The sequence below is a fragment of the Labrus bergylta genome, chromosome 13 (genome assembly GCF_963930695.1).
Source record: "Labrus bergylta chromosome 13, fLabBer1.1, whole genome shotgun sequence".
Taxonomy (NCBI): domain Eukaryota; kingdom Metazoa; phylum Chordata; class Actinopteri; order Labriformes; family Labridae; genus Labrus; species Labrus bergylta.
The window spans coordinates 15,510,270-15,532,781 of record NC_089207.1 but is presented as its reverse complement, the minus strand read 5'-3'; the positions used below and the strand labels follow the sequence as shown (position 1 = coordinate 15,532,781).

At 41.0% G+C, this 22,512-nt stretch overlaps 1 protein-coding gene across 2 annotated transcripts in view; it reads right to left on the bottom strand.

The window, feature by feature from the left end:
• Window positions 1-7,115: 7,115 nt before the first annotated feature.
• ramp1 (receptor activity modifying protein 1) overlaps window positions 7,116-22,512 on the bottom strand; it is a 67,412-nt gene continuing 52,015 nt past the window's right edge. For both annotated transcript variants that reach the window (XM_065962443.1, XM_065962441.1), the window contains exon 3: window positions 7,116-9,736. In XM_065962443.1, the coding sequence (XP_065818515.1) occupies window positions 9,481-9,736 (256 nt within the window). In that variant the 3' untranslated portion in view covers window positions 7,116-9,480. The remainder of the gene's footprint in view (window positions 9,737-22,512) is intronic.

Below are 22,512 nucleotides of genomic sequence, written 5' to 3'. Positions count from 1 at the left end.
GTGGGAGGACGTTCTGACGTCGGGTACTCAGACATGAATTCTCTTAAATCTCCAACATCACAGCTGCTAACTGGATGACAGCAGGAAACAAGAATGTGAAATTATATCTTATATTCAATATCGTGTTTTATTGTCATCATTGTGGAAGCTTTGTATAGTTGGTTGGTAAAAATGCACAATGACATGACAAAGATGATGACATAAAGCAATACAATGAAACACAAACACAATTACAAGAATTGAGTACTGAGTTGTGGTTGGTTTAGTCTTTGATTATGGGCTATCTGAGACTGTACAATTGTAACAGAAATACATTTCAAACTTGTGGGTGGGTCAACAATCCACTGTTCACACTGTATAATATCACTGTGAGTCTGTTGCAAAATTCTGTGTTGAAAATGTAGAAGGAAATTCCAAACAACAATCCCATCTTTTCAAGACTCAATTTCAGAAGACTTGTTTTTATAAAGACAACAATTTCAAATGAAAATAATGATGATACAAACACATTGAAAAATGCACCTTTCACAATCTTCATCAGCAGTATGTTTCATAAGTCGCCCAAAGAACACAACTCCTGTTTACAAAAGTTTCACTTATGATTCAGTTGCACCATATTCCATGCATTTAAGGAAAGACTTAAACGCTGACATCCCTCTCTCTCTCTCTCTCTGCAGAGCATGTGTTTGCAGGGGAGAGAGCGGATCCAGATTGTTTAAGAGGCAATAAGGTGCGGCTAGTTCTTTTAAGATTCTGACCTGAAACATGATGGTGTATCGGTCAGGAAACAGAATAAAGGATGAGGAGACGTAGAATTCTCTTAAACTGCCTTGTTGTCCGGCAGAGTTTATTTACAGACATTGAGTTTAGTTGTATATACAGTATACTGTTCCATCATTGAGTCAACACTGAAAACACTGTTGGATATCCATACAAGGACAGGAAGGATGTTGTAACAAAGTCATAAAACAGATAACAAGACTGTGAACTTGTAATCTGCTGCTCTCATCTCCGAACACACGCAGGCCTGATGAGATGTTAACGTCATCAGCATGCAGGAGGAGCGTGAGCAATTAACAGGAACATCACAGAATGTCTGGGCCTTTTATACACAGACTATCCACTAGTTCATCGACCTTACATGGCAATTTTGCACCACCAAAATGATGCATTGACAACCATCATCTCCATCATAACTCTGCTTCAGCTGTCTGTTAACCTGAACTACTTTTAGGCCAATTTGCTCAGGACAATTACACGCACCGTGTCTACAATTATCTGCATGCAGTTAAATTGCTCCGCTCGGAAAGGAAAGAAGCCATGCATGCATGTGGGTGTCCTCCTATCAGGTAGTGTCATGTAATCTCCTAAACCACAGTAAACACTTCCACTGGGTCAGTCTCACGCTCTGAGGCAGCTGCTTTTTTCTCCACCGGGACACAGATCCCCTTGACTGCGGATCATTACACAGAAGGCAGCAGTAAACACAAACCAAAGTGCTATTCATGTCCTCCTAAGGAACAGCCTCAGATAAACATTATGTAGGTATAATTACGCAGTCATGTGTAGCTGTGTATTTAGTGTAGTGAGTAAATTTGTCTTCTCCAATAGTGACCAGATTAGAACTAAACACTGAACTTAATTTCTACTGGGAATTTGAAACTGGTATATCAATGGTATGATCGACTGTAATGCATTGATTATTGAAGGCCCAATGCTGAGAGGTTTAATAGAGTTCCAGTGTGACACAGCTTTCTGTATAAGGTGTATTTTGTTGGCTCTTGATTTTTTAAAAAAATTTTAAGATTTATTTTTGGGCTTTTTGTGCCTTTAATGGAGAGACACAGGACAGTGGACAGAGCTGTAAATCAGGGAGACAGAGTAGGGTTTTGACATGCGGGAAAAAGGAGCCACAGGTGGGATTTGAACCCGGGCCGCCCGCCTGGTGGACCACAGCCCCAATACATGGGGCGCGCGCACCAACCACTGCACCACCAGCGCCTCTTGGCTCTTGATTTTAATCAAGAACTTTCCTTGTAATATTTAAAGAATCCTTTAGATGCAAATAAAAACTTTACTGTCGAGTGTCAAATGTCCCTTCTGATGATAATTAACATGTAATGAAAAGTCAGTTGATATTGTGCAGGTATTAGCAGAGTTCTCCTGATGAGGATGAGCATACAATATCAGCACTGATCACTTTTTCGGGGCAGCTTTGACATAAGGGATGATAAAGTGGCAGTACAGAAGTTGAGGTATGATCAGAACTTTATTGAGCTGAAAAAGATCATCAAGAGCAGACAAAAAAAACAAATAATAGATGAATATAATAACTCATTCGAAGCTAGGGGAGACAATGACATTAAGGAGCATTGTTGTTGATTTTACTGAATTCATTCTGCATCAACTATTAAAACATTCTGATGAAAAGAAAAACAACTATCTTTAACTGCTGAAGGCTGTAATCAGCCCGTCCAGAACCGAATGATTGTCTCTACCTGTCTAAATATACCGACTTGGGTGCGGTGTCAATGTCAAGGTCAAATTCATTTAAAGAGCGTGTAAAAGCAAGATGAGTGTGTGTGCCACACGTTCTTCACAGCAACTAAGCACAAATGTAATTTTAAGAAAACAGTCAGTCTGTGATGCATTGTGATTTGTCATAAACTGATTTCATTAATGCACTTAACATCACACATCACGCAGATGGCTGTTCAACTTGAGTCTGTTTCTGTTGGTTTCTGTCTCTTAAAGGAAGTGTTTCCTTGCCACTGTAACTTTGATAAATGTTGCTTAGCGCTCATGTTGGATTAATGTTGGGTCTTTGTATAACAAAGAGTAAGGTAGAGTCAGTTATTCAACCTGCTCTTTTGTAAAACGTCTTAGAATATAATTTCTTTTGAATTGACGCTATACATATTGATTGATGGATTGATAAAGATCGCCTATTGCTTTTTCAAACGGTATTATCTAAGGCCAGTCTTCTTCTTACAGCAGACAAGATATCCTTTATTGAGCCATCGAGGGGAAAATCAATTTTACACTCTGTTGTTAAACATGCTACACACACATAGGCTGAAATACACACATGCACAAACAGGATCCCATGGGCATGCACTACTGGAGAGACGTGAGTGAAGGGGCTGTATTGAAGAGCACCTCGGCAGTGCTCAGGAAGCGAACTGGCAGCCACCAGACTTGCTCTGCACTGGCGACCCTCCACTTCCCAACCCAAGTCCTTCCAGTCTATGCTGGGCCAACAATAAGGGGCACCATTGTAACAGAATGGCATCTTGACTAGCAGGACTTGGTATAGTATGGTACAGTTTAATACTGAGTAAAAAACCTCACTATTGTGCTTTAATGGTTAGATGCTTTTCTCGCTAAGAGTTTGGTCTAATAGGGAACGACTAATTTTCCTCAATGTGGTTTCTTTTCTAACAAGACCATTAGATATAAGCAATGACAGCCCTACATTCTCCAACATTTTCTGTCATTGATTTATTCTTTAGCATTAGTGTGGCAGTGCACGTTTGTTTGTTTGTTTGTTTGTTGGAGCATCTTCGGAGGAGGACTGAAGGAAATGGATACTTGGATTTCTCAATATTCTAAATCTTGTACCACACTCTGTAATCACATCTTATATCAAGATTCATTTATCTAAACAACCTAACAAGAACTTTAGGGCAAATATTTTGGATCTTTTTTTTTTTTTTTTTTGCATCTTTGACCCTGAGCTTTCACACCGAATCCCACACACACTGTCCCTGGTTATTATATTTAACAGTTGGTGCTTCATTTCTACGGTCACAGTATCTGCTTCATGTGGCTGCAGCATCCTTATGTCCTCAGGTTACCTTTCTCCACCATAAATAATTCACAAGAGAGACTCAAATCTTTAATAAGATGAGAAAGCGTGGGTGGGAAAGGTTAAGGCCGAAAGCAAACACTCTTACAAACGATCTCTTTTATTGGATATTGTGTTTTTTATTCCAACTTTTTATGAACCTACCATTTTTGCCAATGAAAATGTATGACTATAAAGAAATATAATTAAAGAAACTGTGCAGGTAGAGTAATATTACACACTACTACGAATTCACCCCAAAACATTTTTCCCAAAGTTTCCAAACAGGCTAGCGTCGAAAATTCTTACATTTCAATTTGGTTGGCATAGTTTCATTCACAAATTTTAGTTTTGTTCATGTAAGAAATCATCACTATGCTGGTTGTCAAGCAAACATCTATGATTCCAGTCAGGTTGTTAGACATAATGTTTGGGTTTGTTAGATGGACATGGAGATTCAAACATTGGTCATCTTACTGCTGTCAAAATCAAAAGCATTTTGGGATAGCTGTGGGGATTTAACTTACCAATTAAAGCCAAATTATTTCAATAAACCGCCATCATATCCAGGAGGCAACACTCTTCACAATTTGCAATGTTACTGCAAGTACAAGAATCTCCTGTTACACTGAAAGGAATTTGGCTAAACAGGAAGTTTCACCATTAGGAACATAGTAGTACATTATACTGCAAATGATTATTACTCAAATTAATAAGGAGCGTGAGGAGCTATGGTAGAAATGGTGAAAAGAAAAGAGTGTCGTTGAAGAGCAACATATTTTACTGACGTTTAAAGGACCTGCACAATCTAATTTCAGTTTGATTTGTTCATAGAGCTGAAAGTGGGAGGGGGCCCAAATAGGATTAAGTGACATCACTGAAAAAGACAATTTGAATTAATTAGAGTCTGTATCACCATCTTCAGTACTGGGCCAAGTCTAACCAACTAAATCAATTCAGATTGTCTTTGTCGGTTTACCATCAATGTGCAATTCACCTTTCATTGATATTTACTCTACTGGGTTCCCTCATCACTTTTATCCTTATGTTCTTGGAATGCTGGAATCTTATTACTTTCTGGGCTTAGGGTAAAGGTGAGTGGATCATTCAATCATTATATAATAAGATAGATAAAAGTATGAGACGCACAGCAGAAGTTGTCCCCGTGCTTTTACTTACCGACAACCAAATATATATTTATTTTTTAAGTATGTTTAGTGTTATAGTTAACGGCAAGACAACCGAGGATAATCAATGTCATCCAAGAAGCGCCATTACAGTATTATCTGTACCTTGGTATCCAATGGTTACCATGGTAAGCATGGAGGGAAAAGGGTGAACACAGCCGTTTCTGCTATTTTTAACTGCATGTCCAAGGAATAACATGTTTACATCTTTTCCTGGGTGTTAACCGCTCTTCAATGCACATGACTGGCTCTGAAGAGGGGAAGGAGCGCTCTCATTAAATTTCCATGCACCATGCTGTTTAACGTTACATGGTACTATGGTATTAAACTAACATTTACAAACCTGCTGGTAAAATAGAGCTCCTCTACCCTTTACAAGGCCAACCCTGTGGCAGAGCGGGATCTGGACTGAAGTTATGAGCTGAGTTTGATAGCTGACACTGCCTCAAACTGTAACAGAACAAACATTCAAGTCCTAAACGTTAAGATCCTGGAACAATAAAAAATTAATTGGGACAGCGTAAGGCAGGTGTTGCATAACCACACATCTTGAATATTTAATCTTTGGGGCAGTGCACTGAAGGACTTCTGGCCAGTAAGGTAAAACACAAGTACTGACTTTGACTCATTTTAAATTGAGTTAGCTTGATGGACATGATTTGACCATGACAATTTAGCCAGATGTGTTTTAGTGACTCTAAACTTGACTTGGATTTGTTTCAGATTGCTTTAAACTTGATTTCAACTTGTGTTAAATAACTAGATATTGGAACAGCTCTGCCCTGTCTGTCCACATCCTTTCCTATTTCCCATTCCTGCTGTTTCTTTGTGTCCTTACTTTAGCTAATCCCTTTTCTGCATATATCCTACTGTCCCACCACTTACCTGGATTCTAGTCACCTGCATGCAATCTGTTCATCTCATCCTCAATCAAAACACCTGCCATCCATTAGCTTATCAACTCACCAGCATATCAACCATATCTACCACTCCCAGCCTGATTGTTGCTTTTACCATTATGGTAGCTACTCTCGAGTTCTCAGAGATTCTCTTTTTAGCTTACTTGTGTTTTACTAATTTACTTACATCTGTAAGTTTGTGGTACTTTAGTATCCCAGACAGCCTGCCATATAGCCTCTTAAGCCTTGATTTCTGTCAAGCTTGGTGACCTTTCAGCTTCAATCCTCAGGCTGTCTCTAACGATCTTCAGTCACCTCATCTGTTAATTGTCATCAACCTCTGCTGCATTTGGGTCTATTAGAAAATGTAATCTTTATATATTAGTCTTGACCATACGTCATTTATGACTTAAAGGTTATAAGTCAGCCTGTCTTGTATGACTGGACTTGAGACTTGATTCAGGCTTTGACTGCTGTGACACTTTGACTTTTTCTGAATGTCTTGAGACTTAACTTGGATTTGTCCCAAAAGACTTAGAGTCTGAAAGAACAAGTTTGTATTTTCATTTGAAAGACAAAGCTGTTATAACTCTGAAATGTTCTCATTGTCTTCGGATTTAAATGAGCAATAGTTAAATGTTTATGTTGAAATGTGCCAATAAGTGCTAGCATGCTTAACTAAAAAAAGGTCTTCAAAGACAATCAGTGTCAACCTAATGTGAACACTATAAGACGTCAGCATTCACAATAATGTACAACTTTTCATGAGAAAGATGAAAGATCTGACGTCTTTACACTGATGTGCACTGAGAGCACAAATGAAAACTCAGTATTTTAACTGTCGTTCCAACTCTAAATACTCCCCTATATGTCTTTACGTGAAATAGGAAATTGATTAGACTTAATCTACTAATACTTAAACAGGACACAAAGTAATGTAACATCGGTAGCCTATGTAACAGGAGGTGTTTGTTTTCTCCAAACTTCACTTAATGTAGTACTTCACACTTGAACAATTGACACAGGGGTTTCAACCCAGTGCATTCACAAAGACTTGATGGTGTGCAGTAAGCCATGCATACATTAATGCAGGATTCATCATTCATATTTAACTCAGAGGATCCAAAAACTGAGCCATCTCCTACTCCTGAGAAACAGAAGCTACATCATCAATGCAGCAGACACGTTACTCAGACATTTTATTCATCTTTTCTCCATGATCACAGACTTTTAAAATGCAACCATTTAAAGTCACTCCAACAGAAAGTTAGACACTTAAAAGCAAACATTACCCTCTGTTATTTCTTCTCAGAGAGCTTTTGGCACAAAGTATAAAATAATATCATGTCGGGCAAGTGTGGGTGTGTAAAAAGTGTTTTTTTTTGCTGACAGGCAGGTTACAGGTCAATGAATCTATAAAGGAAAAGATAGCATTCAAAAATATCAATGAGGAAACAGGTCACACAGCACACTCTACCACACTTGAAGATCCTGAATCGATAAAATCCTAAGGTCTAGGATACACAGTGTGCTTCAGGCTATGTTCCACAGAGAGAGTGCGTTTGCTAACCGATTGCTTGATATTTTTCTCTGTAGTTAGACTCCACAGTTGTCTCTTATTCATTCTTGAAACCTTTTTTGAATAACCCCCTCAATTGGATTTACTAAATGTGGTAACTGCTGGGATAATATCTTTAAATATGGTGAAAAAAAACATGGATAACAGAGATCTTTGTTTGAGAAAAATCATAAAGAATGTAAGAAATTTTGGTTAATAAATTCTCTGTCGTCATCAAACCTCCTCCTGTACATAAAAGTTTTCAACGTTCTCACTTTCAACCACGTCCACCGGTGTGTTCACTGGCATTTCTTCATATCAGTCTCCTTGGTGATAGAGGACAGATGCCAAAAAACACATACAACACACAGCCCGTCCAAATTGGCACCCTGCGAAGACACCCTCCTCTCTGTGTACTGCCGTCTTTCACCTGTATATCTTTCATCTGAAGCATCATTATCTCCTACATTTTTCCTGCTGGTTCAGAATGCATTGTGCCATGGAATCATCTCTCGGTATCCCATTTGGAAGATGACTGACTTGCAGATAGATTTTGCAGATACATGAGACCAGGTTGGTTGATACAAGGTGAGGAAAGAAAATGTAACAAATTCACATTCTACTTGCTCTAGAAGAAGACGCCGTATGCCTGACTCAGAGAATATATTTAAATATAATACATAACAATATAATAACTTTGTTAGAAATAGTAATGTTTTGCATTCATGGAGCGATTACTTCAGCGGACAATGGTTTGTTGCCTTGACAGGGTTACAAAGACAATCTGACAGATTCAATCCACATTGTACATATTGTGTGTACACAGTATGTACCATAGACTGTATAAAGAATGGACATAAAAGAGCTTGCGAGAGTGAAGCCAAAAGATAAACCTTCCACTGCTGACTGGCTGCAATATAAGTCATAAAACCCGCCTCCTCCATATCATCAAATTCAACATAGTACAAACTTTAAAATTAAAACATTTCAAATAAATGTTTGTCATTATAAAGTTCTAATCATGCTGATTTATGTTCAAGTGTTCACTTTTCTGAGAGGTTTAGTAATTTGATGAGAAAAGGAGCATCAAACAGCATGACATGATTGACAAATCAGGCTCCTGCACCGCTATTTAACAGATATGCAGAGGAGATGAGAAAAGGCAAGAGGAAATATGCTGAAGGCTAAAACAAGAGTCAGCTAAACTTACATATTTGTGAGTGTCTGCTTCAAAATTGACACTCAAACCAATTTGTGGACTGTTCTGACCCGAGGGATCTTTGATGTTATGTCAGTGTGTTGAATGTGTGCTTTGGTTTGCGGATATGGCGTGATGACAATTATGCAGCTTCACCAACCAGATTCCTTCTGCCCAAGGCCTGAATGATATCAACACCACAATGTGTAAGTGCGCTTTGCGAGTGAATTTTGGCTTCACTTTGTGAAGGAGACAGATGTGTTGTCCACACTTATATACAGTCTATGGTCTGTATATATACATTTACTCTTTGATACCTGGCTTCCCTAACAGAGGTTGCAGTACTTGTCTTGTTGAATCTGAGCCATGGTGTAAAATAGTTCTTTTTTTGGGACAGTCCAGAACACCATTTCATTCCTGTGTTGCTGTTGACTGTAGTAGGTAACAGTAATTTCCCTGGACTCCAAAAATAGTTGTGCAGTTCTTGTAAGTGGTGGCATGGTCACCACAATGGAAATTCTTTGAAGCAGTTTTTCCTCAAATTTATTGTTTTGTATTTACAATCTGTTCCACTAGCCATTATCCTGGTCCAAAACATATTTGGGTACAAAGTTCAGCTCATGTATGCTCTGTATACCAAAGAATTATTGAACCTATGACTGTTGGTATATCGATAGAAAAGAGCTGCATATTACTGTCCGTGCACTCAAGAATCACTGTATTAGAGTCTGGTTTTAAGTTGATTTCGTTCCAGGTGTGAATCTGTAGTCTTTTTATCCTTCCCCCTCCTCCTAAACGATCCCCTCACTGCGTTTGCTCCTCCACACCACCAGCGCTGTCATTAGGAGTGTGACCAGGATGGGCAAAACAATGAACGGTCCCAGAATTCTGTTGGGTGGGTCTCTAAGAAGCCGTCCAGACATCGAGCAGTCGTGGAAGTACTGCTTGTGGACTCGAATAAAGAACTCGTCCACGAGCCTGTTGGGCCAGTAGCACGCCATCTTCTCCGCTACCAGGAACGTGCAGTTAGTCAGCTCGCCGTAGAGTCTGCATGTTGGAGACACAAAAAGCAAAGAGAGGGAAGTTAAACAGTGAATACAATAATTACTGTATCTGACTGTTTCCTTAGTTACAGTTGGGCCAAGCCCTTATTTATCCAATGGCATATACTGTATGCTGCTACAAGGTAAGCGTTAAAAAAAACAAAAAAAAACTCAGAACAGTCAAAATTGAGGTTTATCTGAAATATCTGCTGTTAGACATTGTAAATACGCTTGCAGAGTGTGGCTAACATAAGCAATGCTAATACTGCCAGCCTTCGGTTCTCCTTGCATGTTAACGTCCACATTCCTGTTCTAAATGTAGTTACACATTGCTGCAGTTTAACCTGACACAGCATTTTTATCTGTATTCTCTAGACCATCAATGCCAAACCGTGCTGCTCCTGCAAGACACTTCCTGTTTACACTGCTAGTTTACATCCTGGTAGTAGATCGGGGGAGAGCAGGCACATTAACTGGAGCTAAAGCCAGTCTATGGCTACAGTCCCAGCTAATAACAGGTGAATGGCATTGCAGTTTGACTAGCATGGAGGTCCATCATCTAAAAATATTAATAATTAGCTTAACTAGCCAGGGGGATGCCTTTAACCGTTTAGTCAACCAAACATGCACACCCCTATAGTTTAAACACAATTTTCTGTTTAAATTTGGTAATAATGCAAGGAAGATACTTTGAAAAGTGCTCAATATTGGCTGAAATGCAACACGTGGAATTGTGGAATGCCGCAGTAAGCAGTTTGCTCATTTTCCACTGCAATTGTCATATAACTTTGATTTGCTAAAGCATGTTGTTATTTTTTTTATTCATCAAATTCCATTTCTTATTTAACACAGCTGAGATCATCCCTGGCTCATATGCACTTATTTGATAGTGTTTGGTTTTCTGTTTGTGTACCAATATTAGAATTTTTCAAATCTGTTTTGCAGCACACTATAAAATAACAACAAATGACTTCAACATTGTTTTGGAACATACTAGTTTGATAGTGGCTGACTATAAAACAGCTGGAATATGGGATGACTTTTTATCACATTGTTCATGTGGTGACCATTAGAGACCCTCAAGTAATGAGGCTTAGAGAAAAGTCGTGCTGAGTGTGTGTGTGTGTGTGTGTCTGTGTGTGTTGCTTCTCTATGGTGAGTCAATCATTGAGGCTCACACGGCCATAATTGAGGTAATGACCCATGATTATGACTAGGCACACAGAGGACACTGCACTTGCAAATTAAGGTCAGATACATCACAACACCTATAGTGTATAGGGTCCAGGCAGCAATCAACACATACTGAGACCACACACACTTTCCAGTCGTGACATTGAATTAACCCAGTCCATTGCTGTCAGGCTGCACCCCTATTGTTTTCCAGTTCATAAAGCTTTTTTATGATATGGTTTATTGTCTTTAGAGATTTCAGCTTTAAGGAAATCCCTGTTCACTGAACTGTTATTTGTATGGGAGTTGCTTTTGTGTTGACAGCAGCAACAAAAAATTCTCATACTGACTGATAATATGCCAATTATCAGCACGACTATGTAGGGAAGAATTAAAAAAAACTGAATGACCTACAGATTGTGCCAACTGAGGGGGCTCAGGTAACCTAAAAAAAAGAAAAGAAAAAAAGAGGTAACCTTCAGGTGCTGAAAAATGAAGCTGATGCCCAACACTTAAGTACAAGAAAATGGAATTCCTCGAAAAGCATGAAACTTGGTACACTGTTAGAGCATGCCCTAAGGAAGATTTTTGACGATAGGGCCATCGCATATTTGTCCTATGGCACCATTGGCAGCCATTTTCAAAATGGCCGCCACCGGGTATTAATTTACAAGTATCTTAGGTTCTAGACCACCTAGGATCGTGATTTCAGTGACTAATCCTACATTTTCAGAGATAAGGAATGATGTGGTACTATTGACAACATGCTAGCAACTACTTAACTACGTAAATTGGCAGTCAGGGAACTAAATACTACTAAAAACATCAAATATTACTACATTTTCATGAATTACAAAATTCTTGTGTGTCCAACTCATATGTTGAGCTTGACCGATATATTTGCTTGGCCAGTATATTGGTCATTATTAGGCTTTTTTAACAACATTAGCATCCCAGTTATACAGCTGATGATTTTTAAATAGGTATAAAAAATAAAAATTGTTGAACTTGTATTTTTTCTGTTTTAACCGTCTAATTGCTATTTACCAGAATTATTCATTAGAGGGAGCTCATGTCGCTCTTGTCACATCCAATATTCTCCACAGCAAGACTCATCTGCACAGATTTGATTGTTGTAATAAAGGTATATACTGTATATGTGCACTTCCACACAGATCACACATTTTTCCCTAGTACTCCAATGAACATGTGAACATTTTTTCATTACCGGTTGAGATCCCCGCACCCGAGGCCGCGTGGCCCCTCGGTGCTGGCGGCGGATCGTCACTCAAAAACTCTCCCTTTTTCTAGATTCTAGATTGATTGAAAGTTACATAATATTGTTGAGGAGAACAATGGTACCAGGGACAAATTCGTTTTTAAGTCTGTTAGTCCTGCATCTGGGCACAGTATATCTGCGACCAGATGGCAGCAGCTTGTACTATAGGTGTTAAGGGGGTGGGTGCAGTCCCCAAGGATAGCCTGTGGTCTTTTTGTTGCTCTGACTCCGTATAACAGGGAGAGATCATCAAAACTAAAGCCAGCTATTTTACTGCACATTCTCACTGTTTGCTCCAACCTCTTCCTATTTTTTCAGATTGACAGACCCACACCAACAAATAAAAGAGAAGGTTAAAACAGACTCAATAAAACAGGAATAAAACATTCTCATAAAAACACAATCAACATTAAAATTCCTCAGTTTTCAATAAAAGTACATACGCTGATGTGCCTTTGCACAAACAGCATCTGTATTTGCTTCAAATGTGAGGTTGTCGTCAATGATTGTCTCCAGGTATTTTAGTTGCTTCACCACCTCAACAGCCTGCCCATTAATTGAGGTGGGGGTAACAGGTGAAGGCTTCCTCCTAAGATCAAAGATCATCTCCTTGGTTTTAGAGACATTTATTTCTAAAAAGAAGCATTTGCACCACTCAGCAAAGTCTGCCACTAAGACTCCTGCTCACCAAGTAAAGACACAAATACAGAGTCATCTGCAAACTTGATTACTTGTATGCCATCGTAATGACATTGACAGTATATAATACAAATAATAGTGGTGAAAGGACACAGCCCTGGGGAGAGCCAGTTGAAGATAAAAAAAAACATCCGATAAAACTCCATTTACTCTGACCTTCTGAGATCTATCAGTTAAAAAGTCAATCAGCCAACATATTAAACCAGAGTCAATGTTAATGATGCTGGAAAGTCGATCTGCTAAAATGTGAGGTTGGATACAATTAAAAGCGGAAGAAAAGTCAACAAAAAGCAACCGTGCAGAATTCTTAGCACCATCCAGGTGACTCTGGACCATGTGAAGTAAGGTGACTACAGCATCCTCAAACCCCCTACCTGCCCTATTAGTGAATTGAAGCGGGTCCAGTTTTTCCTGAGTTGTACCCAAAATTACATTCTTAACAATCTTCTCAAAAGCCTTCATAACAAGAGAAGTGAGGGCTACTGGCCGAAAGTCATTAAAAGATTTTTGTGTTTTTTTCTTAGGTACAGGTACAATTACAGAGTCTTTCCAAAGGCAAGGACTTCATAAATATGAAGGAAATGTCAGCCAATGGCTCTGCACAGTTCTTAAGAAGTCGCCCACTGATATTATCTGGGCCGGAACTTTTCCTTTCTTTCACTCCTGTGAAGAGTTTAAAAACAGTCTTTATCAATATGTATTTCCAATTGTTGTGGAGAAGCATTCTTGTACACAGACAGCTCTTCATTAAAATCATGTGAGTTAAAACGATTAAAAAATATGTTCCGGTCATTAGCAAGCTTGGAATCTGAGTTGCCGGCAAGGGAAATTGGGCACCTTTTTGATTGGAGGCCCATTGGATTTGACTCCCTCCCAAGAAGGGCGTGAGTTTCCAGTCCTTAGCAGAAACTGCACTTTGTCTTTATACTTTAATTTAGCAATTTTGATTTCCCTCTTAACTTGCTTCTGCAGCTCCCGGCTACGAATGACATCACCCTGATTAAAACAGATTTTCCTCAGGTTGATGATGTTTCTAAGAGATTTGGACACCCATGGTTTGTTGTTAGGGAATACGTAAATTAATTTCCTCGGAATTATTGAATCCTTGCAAAAGTTTACATATGCAGTGACCGTCTCAGTCACTTCATCCAAGTCGGAGCAAGAGTTTGTAAACACATCCCAGTCCGTGCACGTGAAACAGTCCTGGAGGCGCTCTATAGACTCCGCTGACCAGACTGGAACTAAACGACGCTCCGGTTTTGTTTCCTTCAGGACAGGTTTGTAAGTAGGAACCAAATAAACAACATTATGGTCGGACCTTACTATCTGCCGTGGGAATTCTCGCATGCGTATGTTCCCACCTCTGCTAATGCCAGCTCGGGGTGTGATGTCCTGCATCTCCTCTCCCTCCCCTTGGAAGATCAGATCACAACCTGGTGTACCTACTGCCTGTGTACAAACCTCTGGTACACAGACAACCAGCTGTCACCCGCACTGTTAAAAGATGGTCCGATGAGACGGAAGAGGCTCTTAAGGACTGTTATGAGACAACTGTGTGGCAAGTGTTCTGTGATGACCATGGGCAGAACATTGACAGTCTCACACACTGCATTACAGACTATATTAATTTCTGTGTGGATCACACCGTACCCACCAGGACTGTACGTTGTTTTGCTAACAGCAAACCGTGGATTACTCCTGAAATAAAAAGGTCCTCCTCAAGGACAAAAAGAGGGTTTTTAGGTCAGGAGACAAGGAGGAGATGAAAACTGTGCAGAGAGAGCTGAGGAGGAAGATCAGGGAGGGGAAACGCATCTACAGGAGGAAGATGGAGGAAGATGGAGGAACAGCTGCAGCAGAAGAATGTCAGCGGAGTCTGGTAGGGCCTGAAAACCATTTCAGGTCACAAGGACTCCAACACTTAACTGGTTAGGGATCAAGAGTGGGTGAATGACCTGAACACTTTCTTCAACAGAGTTGAACAGCCATCCACCCCTCCCTCTACCCATTCCACTCTGCTGCAATGACCACCGTTTGCCCCCGCTGCTGACTGCACAACCCCCACCTCACCCCCCTGCATATCATTCTCTGCTCCCCCCATCGTCAACCCCACCCCCACACTTTCCAGCACACAGCCCCCCTGCTCCAGCCTGTCGCTCACAACAGCCCAGGTGAACAGAGAACTGAGGAAGCTGAAGGTCAGAAAGGCAGTTGGTCCGGACGGCATCAGCTCCAGGCCCCTCAAATCCTGTGCAGACCAGCTCTGTGGGGTTATGGAGCACATGTTCAACTTGAGCCTGAAACTGGGGAGAGTACCAGAGCTCTGGAAGACATCCTGCATGGTACCGGTGCCAAAGATCTCCCGCCCCAAGGACTTCAACCACTACAGGCCAGTGGCACTGACGTCACACCTGATGAAGACCTTGGAGAGGTTGGTCCTTCACCATCTGCGCCCCCTGGTGAGCTCATCAATGGATCCACTGCAGTTCGCCTATCAGCCAGGCATCGGGGTGGATGATGCTGTCATCTACCTCATGCAGAGATCTCTCTCACACCTGGAGAGGGCTGGGAGCACTGTGAGGATCATGTTCTATGATTTCTCCAGTGCTTTCAACACCATACAGCCCATGCTTCTGAGGGACAAGCTGGAACACACAGGAGTCGACCTGCACCTCACATCCTGGCTCCTGGACTATCTGACCAACCAGCCACAGTTTGTGAGGACACGGGACTGTGTGTCTGACTGAGTCATCTGCAGCACAGGGGCCCCACAGGGTACCGTCTTGGCTCCCTTCCTTTTCACCCTGTACACTGCAAACTTCTCCCATAAGACACCTAACTGTCACCTGCAGAAGTTCTCTGATGACTGCCATTGTCGGCCTCATCACTGATGGGGATGAGGGGGAGTACAGAGAACTCAACCTGGACTTTGTGGACTAGTGCCAACGGAACTGCCTCCAGATCAACGTGGGTAAAACCAAAGAGCTGGTGGTGGACTTCCGCAGGCGCAGACCCACTTCTCCCACACCGGTGAACATCCAGGGAAAGGACATTGAGATAGTGGACTCTTATAAGTACCTGGGTGTTCACCTGAACAATAAGCTGGACTGGACTGATAACACACAAGCTCTCTACAAGAAAGGCCAGAGCAGACTTCTCTGCTGAGGAGACTCAGGTCCTTCGGTGTGCAGGGAGCACTCTTGAGGACTTTTTATGACTCTGTGGTGGCATCAGCCTTCCTGTGCGGAGTGGTCTGCTGGAGCAGCAGCACTACGGCTGCAGGCAGGAACAGACTAAACAAACTGGTGAAGAAGGCCAGCTCTGTCCTGGGCTGCCCTCTGCTGAGGTGGTGGGAGACAGAAGGATGATGGCAAGCTATCATCCCTGATGGAGAATGTTTCTTTATCATCTTAAAAAGTTGACATTTGCCTGTCAAAATATCAATCTTGTTGCGGAGGGACTGTGCGTTTGCAAAAATTATAGAGGGAAGGGGTGTCCTACTCAAGCCTTGCATTCTAAGTCTCTGGCGCAGTCCGCCACGTCTGCCCCTTTTCCTCACCGCTGTTGGTTTGGGGTTCCAACTCCTACTCCCCACGGAATGATTTCTGAGGGGAATGCAGTGGTGTTCAATACTCGTGTATCGGAGTCCCGAAGTAGCAAGAGGAATTCCTGGCTGTAATGAAGTGACTCAGGATACTCAGAGAGTCCTCTCAGAAATTGACAGAAAAGCGTCAGGATAAGGAAAAGGGACACCAGTCCGAGGTGAGTCATTGTTGCCTCATCAATCACGGTACATTAAGTACATTAAAAAAGACAAGTTAGTAGGACACTAAAACAGGGTTAAAAACCAAACAGATCACACACTCAAACGCACTGCTGCTGCTTGTCGCCATTACCAGCGCCACCTAAGCCTGGTTGAGTGCAAACTGACACCAATACACCATGTTTACATATAAAACTATTTGAAGGCAAAGAATTTGCATTAGCAGAGTTTTGTTTTCAGTAAACTATTCATGCCCCAGTGTACACTCACTTAAACTGCACGTATTTTGGTCTCAACAATTCCTGAAGGCAATGTTTTAGTAGTTAAATTCTCAACTCTGTTTACCAGCTTTTTCACAGACTTTGATTACCTGCCGTTCAGTGCTGGGCCGGTGGCAAACAATGGATTTATCAGAGCTTGCCTGCTGTTGCTAGAAATGAGGTTAATGAGAGTAGTGAGGATGGGTGAAAAAAAAAGTCAAAGTTGCAAACCATAAAACCAAAAACTACACTTTAATGCTCTGCTGACCTGAGGGGATCTGTGGAGTGGTAATTCTCTATGGGTGTCTCACTTCAGATGACTGGTTTCCCATCACATGTAATCATCTGACCTTGTGTAATTACAAAAGCATTAATTAGGGCAGCTTTAGTATTCAAACATTGTCTCCAGTGAAATTTCTGCTCTACTAGTCGTCCCTTATCTGAACAGTTTGGTTTAATATTTTAACAGCTTTTGATGCAGCATCACAGCAGTGGCTCTTTCTTGGTGGAAGTTTTGTAGATGCAAACAGCTCAGGGCTGCTTGAGATGGGACCAGCACTGCAGAGCCCTGGGGTTTCTGCGGGTGGCAAGTTCCCTTTGTCTGGGTGTGGGCCTCCCTGCTTTTTCCTTGAAGTTCTACAAATTAGTCATCGTGAGAGAAAAATAATTCAGGTCCCACTGTTGGTGTAATGAGCACCGAGGACACAGGTGATGCTTATGAGTCATTCAGTCCAGACAAAGGACGTGTACACAAGGTAGATAGATAAAAAGGTACTAGCTCACCTCATGTACCTCGAGTTAACATCAAATGGAACCTGATAGTGTGAAGCTTCCAGGAGATAGTGTGACCATGTGTGCACTGCTATAAAAAAACAGCATGACAGCATGTTTTTAAAGTATTATATTTTGCTTGCACCAGAAAAAATTAGAAAGCTAGTCTAACACTGTACTCATGGGGATAGCTTAATCAATATAAATGTCATGCTAATTATTTTGGCTTTGACCACCATTTCGGCTTTGTACAGTAGAGGCACACATTGTTGGTATAGCCTTCCCTCTGGTGAGCTAAGTTAGAGCTGCAAAAGACAATGTCACCTTTTGTCTCTTCTTTTACCTTACTTCCTCACTTACATATACACTGCATTGTTTATTTGTTTTAATTTATGTAATTGTTTTCACTTATTGCCAATAGCTAGCTATTCGTTTTCAAAGCACAAGCTTTGAGATAAATATATGTTGGAGTAATCCAAGTCTGCAGTGTGCGCTCAACGGCTTGGCACGTTGGGAGCGGGGGCCTTACTAAGATAAATAAGGAGATTTTTTGACCTGCAAATCATGCAAACATACTTTATAGGTGTCACAGACTCACAACATTAAAAGGTGAAAATGAGTATAATATGGGATCTCTAAAAAGGTATTAGATTCAGAAAGCAGCAACACTTTCCCCACGCGACTCAGAAATATTGTTAAAGAAGCAAATTGTACTGCTGCTATAACCCAAACCTACGTTTGTTCTATTTCCCTTGGCTTGTGTGATGTGATAAAGACATCCACTGTCTCTACGTGAGAAAACAACGTGTGTGTTTTTTTTTTTCAGACAGCAGGAACTTGCATGCATTATGCATAAATGGCCCTTATAAAGAAATACAGACTTGGCAAGCAGGGGCAAGACAGGGACACCTAAATGAGGCAGTCAGGAGCAGCGTGTAAAATGTAATTTCCATTTCTGTCGCTCATGCTGGCTTCTTGAGCTGATCTCCCTTCCACCATTAAGTGCCATGACCAGCAGAATTACCATAGATAGTCTGCTTTAATTGCATATTTAAGGAGTACAACTTGAGGATTAGAAGTGTCAGAAGTTTTAGTCCTGAGACATTGAGCTGACACAGAGCCTCTTTTAAAGTCACTTTTTCAAAGGCTTTAAATATAACACTGGTTTAATGAGCTCAGGAATAAAGGCCCCCTTTTTTAAGGTTTATTTTGGGATTTTTATGCCTTTATTGAGAGATAGGACAGAGGATGGAGCTGTGCTACTGCAGGCTTAGATCAGTGATCTCACACTGACAATGACGTCGGACTGGCAATTTTTTATCGATTGGGGCTAGAACCGAGTGTTACATGCGGCTAATGCTACAGCTAATAGGAGAAGCCGCGTTTCCGCAGACTTTGAATTTTTGCACATAGATGTGCCTAAACATGCACAGGACACATGGAAAACACACTAAAGAGCATATAAAACCAGAAAAAGCATAATATGGGACCTTTAAGATGTGCATATTGCAGAAATTAGTTTAACACTCTCATTATAATTTGTGTTTTTGTTGTTGTTGTCGTCATAGAGACAGAACATTGGATGGAGTTGGAAAGGTTAGAGAGATTAGGGAATGACATGCAGGAAAGGAGCCCCAGGTCAGATTTGAACCCGGGTCGCCAGCTTGGAGGACTATAGCCTCAATACGTGTGGCTCATGCACTTACCGCTAGGTTCCCGTGCCCCACATTATACATTTCAATCAATAAAACTAGAAATTAAATTTCATTTGGATAACGTTAAGTAAGAAGCATGCAGAAAACTTGACTCATTTGGAAGAAAATATCTGAAAACATTTTATCACTGGGCTCAACCAGACACTCTCAAGTATTTTCCCACTGGATGCTTATGTTTGCACAAATTAATCTTGAAACACATCATTCTTTATCTCCTGTAGTCTGCTGTCAAGTACCACTGCATAAATTGTCAATTCTGGATTTTTCCATTCCAGTTTAAATCTCGAGTCTGAGAAGAAGAGGTTTACATAAATGACTCATCTCCTTTCAACAGACACGGGATAGCTTCATGCATGATTCGCTTGTCTAAACAGTAATGTAGTTCATTCCTGCTTCACTTATATACACATGGTAGGCAATTATGGGTGAAGGCCCAACATAGGGAAAAAAGAAAATAGGTCATATTTTGTTTTCCCCATGACAGAGAAGGCGTATTCACTCTCTTTCTCCATCTGTCAATACAAATAATAACATTGAAAGTGTATCATTTGATAGATATGTCTGTACATCAAACAAGAGTCCAGCACTGATGTGTTTGGGTGGAGGATGTTTTAATATTGATCTAAGAAAGCTGTATGCTTTAGTTCTGCTTGTAAATGCCTCTGATTGATTTGTGGTTCAGTTTTATCACGTCGCCATGCGAGCTGACAGATTAAACACAACAGCAAAAGCATGTTTGGTCAAGTGTGTGCGTGACTGTGTGCCCACTCTCACATCAAGTGTTTTTGGAGTTTTTTTTTTTTTAAAGTGTGTGGGAGATGAAGTAAGCTGGTTGTGTGAAATGATGTTTATATCATCCTTCAGCATATACAAAGTCAAACTTCAGAGAGGATTTCTGGCTGGAATCTCAAGCATGTAAATGTTGTATTTAAGGTTGAAACTTAGTGTTTTTACGTGTGAGATCAGAAATGTAACTCAAAATCTCTCCCCCACCCATTATGTGTGGACAGATTGAAAAGCAGTGAATATGACACAGAGGAGGCCTCAGAAATATGCATGACAGATGGAGAGTCAGAGAGTTGCAGCTTAATTGACTGTTTTTGTGTTGTTTCTTTTTAAACTACCCCCTATGCAAAGGATGACTGACATAATCAGGCAGAGCATGCTGTTTTTAAATAATGTAATGTGTTGACTCAGGAGAACAGTGTGAATAAATAAATACAATCTGTATAATGAATGAATTAAACCAACACAGAGCAAGCTTAAGTGACAGAAAAGACTCAGACTGTTCCTTCTTTCCACTGAAGGACACCCACAGAGTCAGGTGGTGCGAGGTGGACAGATGGGATTACTTGTTACTTTAGACACAGTTACATATCTTTCATTGGATGTGTTTCTTTTTGTACAATCCATGCAGTTAAAGACATTTAAACATGTTGGATATACAGTGTCTAAACTTCTTACCCTGCTTCTCAGTTCTCTTAAATAGTTCGCTTCTCGGTCAAACTAGATCCGTCATGTTAAAAGGAGTCCCTAACAGAGACTTAGCACTGTTAGGGTCTACTGTGTGTATTTTATTAGAATTAATACAGTGCTCATGTGTGCAGACACAAACAGAAGACCGACAGCTGAGCGATGATCAGCTAATGTCATCATTACAAACGGACGCCCCGTTACAGGACGTGTCGTCGGAAAGGACGTCTCGTCCCTTTCCTCCTTTGCTTCGTTTCATGCATCTCTGGTGGGAGGGACTAAGTCGCAAGTGGCGGTGGCAAGTGAGGGTTGCATGGATGCAATTAAGGGAACTGAGACGTAGCCTCACTGCAGGGCTCCACTGCTTCAGGCGAGGACACTGGGGATCGTGCCCAAGCACTCAACTCGCCGCTTGAAGTGCGTATACCCACTGAAAAGTGGGCTTGTTCCGATTTTCTCCTGGACCTCTCCAGCCACATTGTGTTTTACCGCTTCTTTCGCTGTAGGTTACGCAATAGGTGGTATAGCATCAATGAATGCCCCTGATTAATCCGGGCAGTCCCCGGACTCATTTGCATAGATTAGAGCTCTGGTCTATTCTTGTTATTCTTGTTATTCTTGTCCAGTGAGTGCACCGGAGACCCTCTCAAAATTGCTGCAACAATCTCAATATGCACTGCGCGACTGCCTCCCCGGCTCTTCATAGGAAGTGAATAGAAAGGGTTGAGACGCTAACCGTCGTCTGAACCAGTACAATCAGTCTCATTGAATCTTAAGCTGAAGGGGAGCAGCGATATAGCTGACTGCAACCCTTCACATAGTTGAAATAATGTTCTTAAAATGGACTAACATCATGTATCGTCACCTTCCTTCCTCTGCTGCCTTTCATAAGTCATATTATTCTGGAAGTCTAAAAACAACCCCTTGTCATTTGGGAACCCACTTAAAATCTAGTATTGATGTTCTGTTTGCTATTGACCTCCTGACAACCTCTGAGTCATACTATATTTAGCCGTGTTAAACCTCTCTGTGAGATCAGCATCTGAGTGGCAAACATCTCTGGGGTCGTGCTGTGCTGTAAGGCCATTAACCCAGGGTGAAAAATGCAGCTTCATTTGAATAAGTCTAGTGTGTTTGTACCTAAAATAAGCTCCACCAATGTAGAACCTTGTTTCTTTTACAACAGCTGTTTTCAGTTTAAAACAGCCCCTGAGTCACTGTAACAGTAATGTGATGCATCTGAAAGGAAGTTGTGGCTCATCTTAAGCTCTGACTCAAAATATAACACTTAAATACAATATTTTGTATTTATAGAAGGGGGAACAGTTACCAGTACTATGTAATCCAAAATCAAAGATTTAACCAAAAAGCCTGGATCAAAGAGCTAATTTGGTCTGATTAGCCTCTATGGACACACACTGTAAGGAGATTAATTCTTTGATAACTCATCCATTTTGAGTTCATGAAGGATTAGCGTTTTTCTCAATAAGGCGTGTAGCTGACCTGATTGTCAGGTCTACATGTAGCGGTTTGTCAAGAGATTTAAAACCCGCCGCAGCTTCTGCTCTCAGCCTGTCATACACTTGACTGAAAGTTAATATGCCAGCATGGCAACGGTATGGATGGGACTCCAAAGCCCCCCTGCAG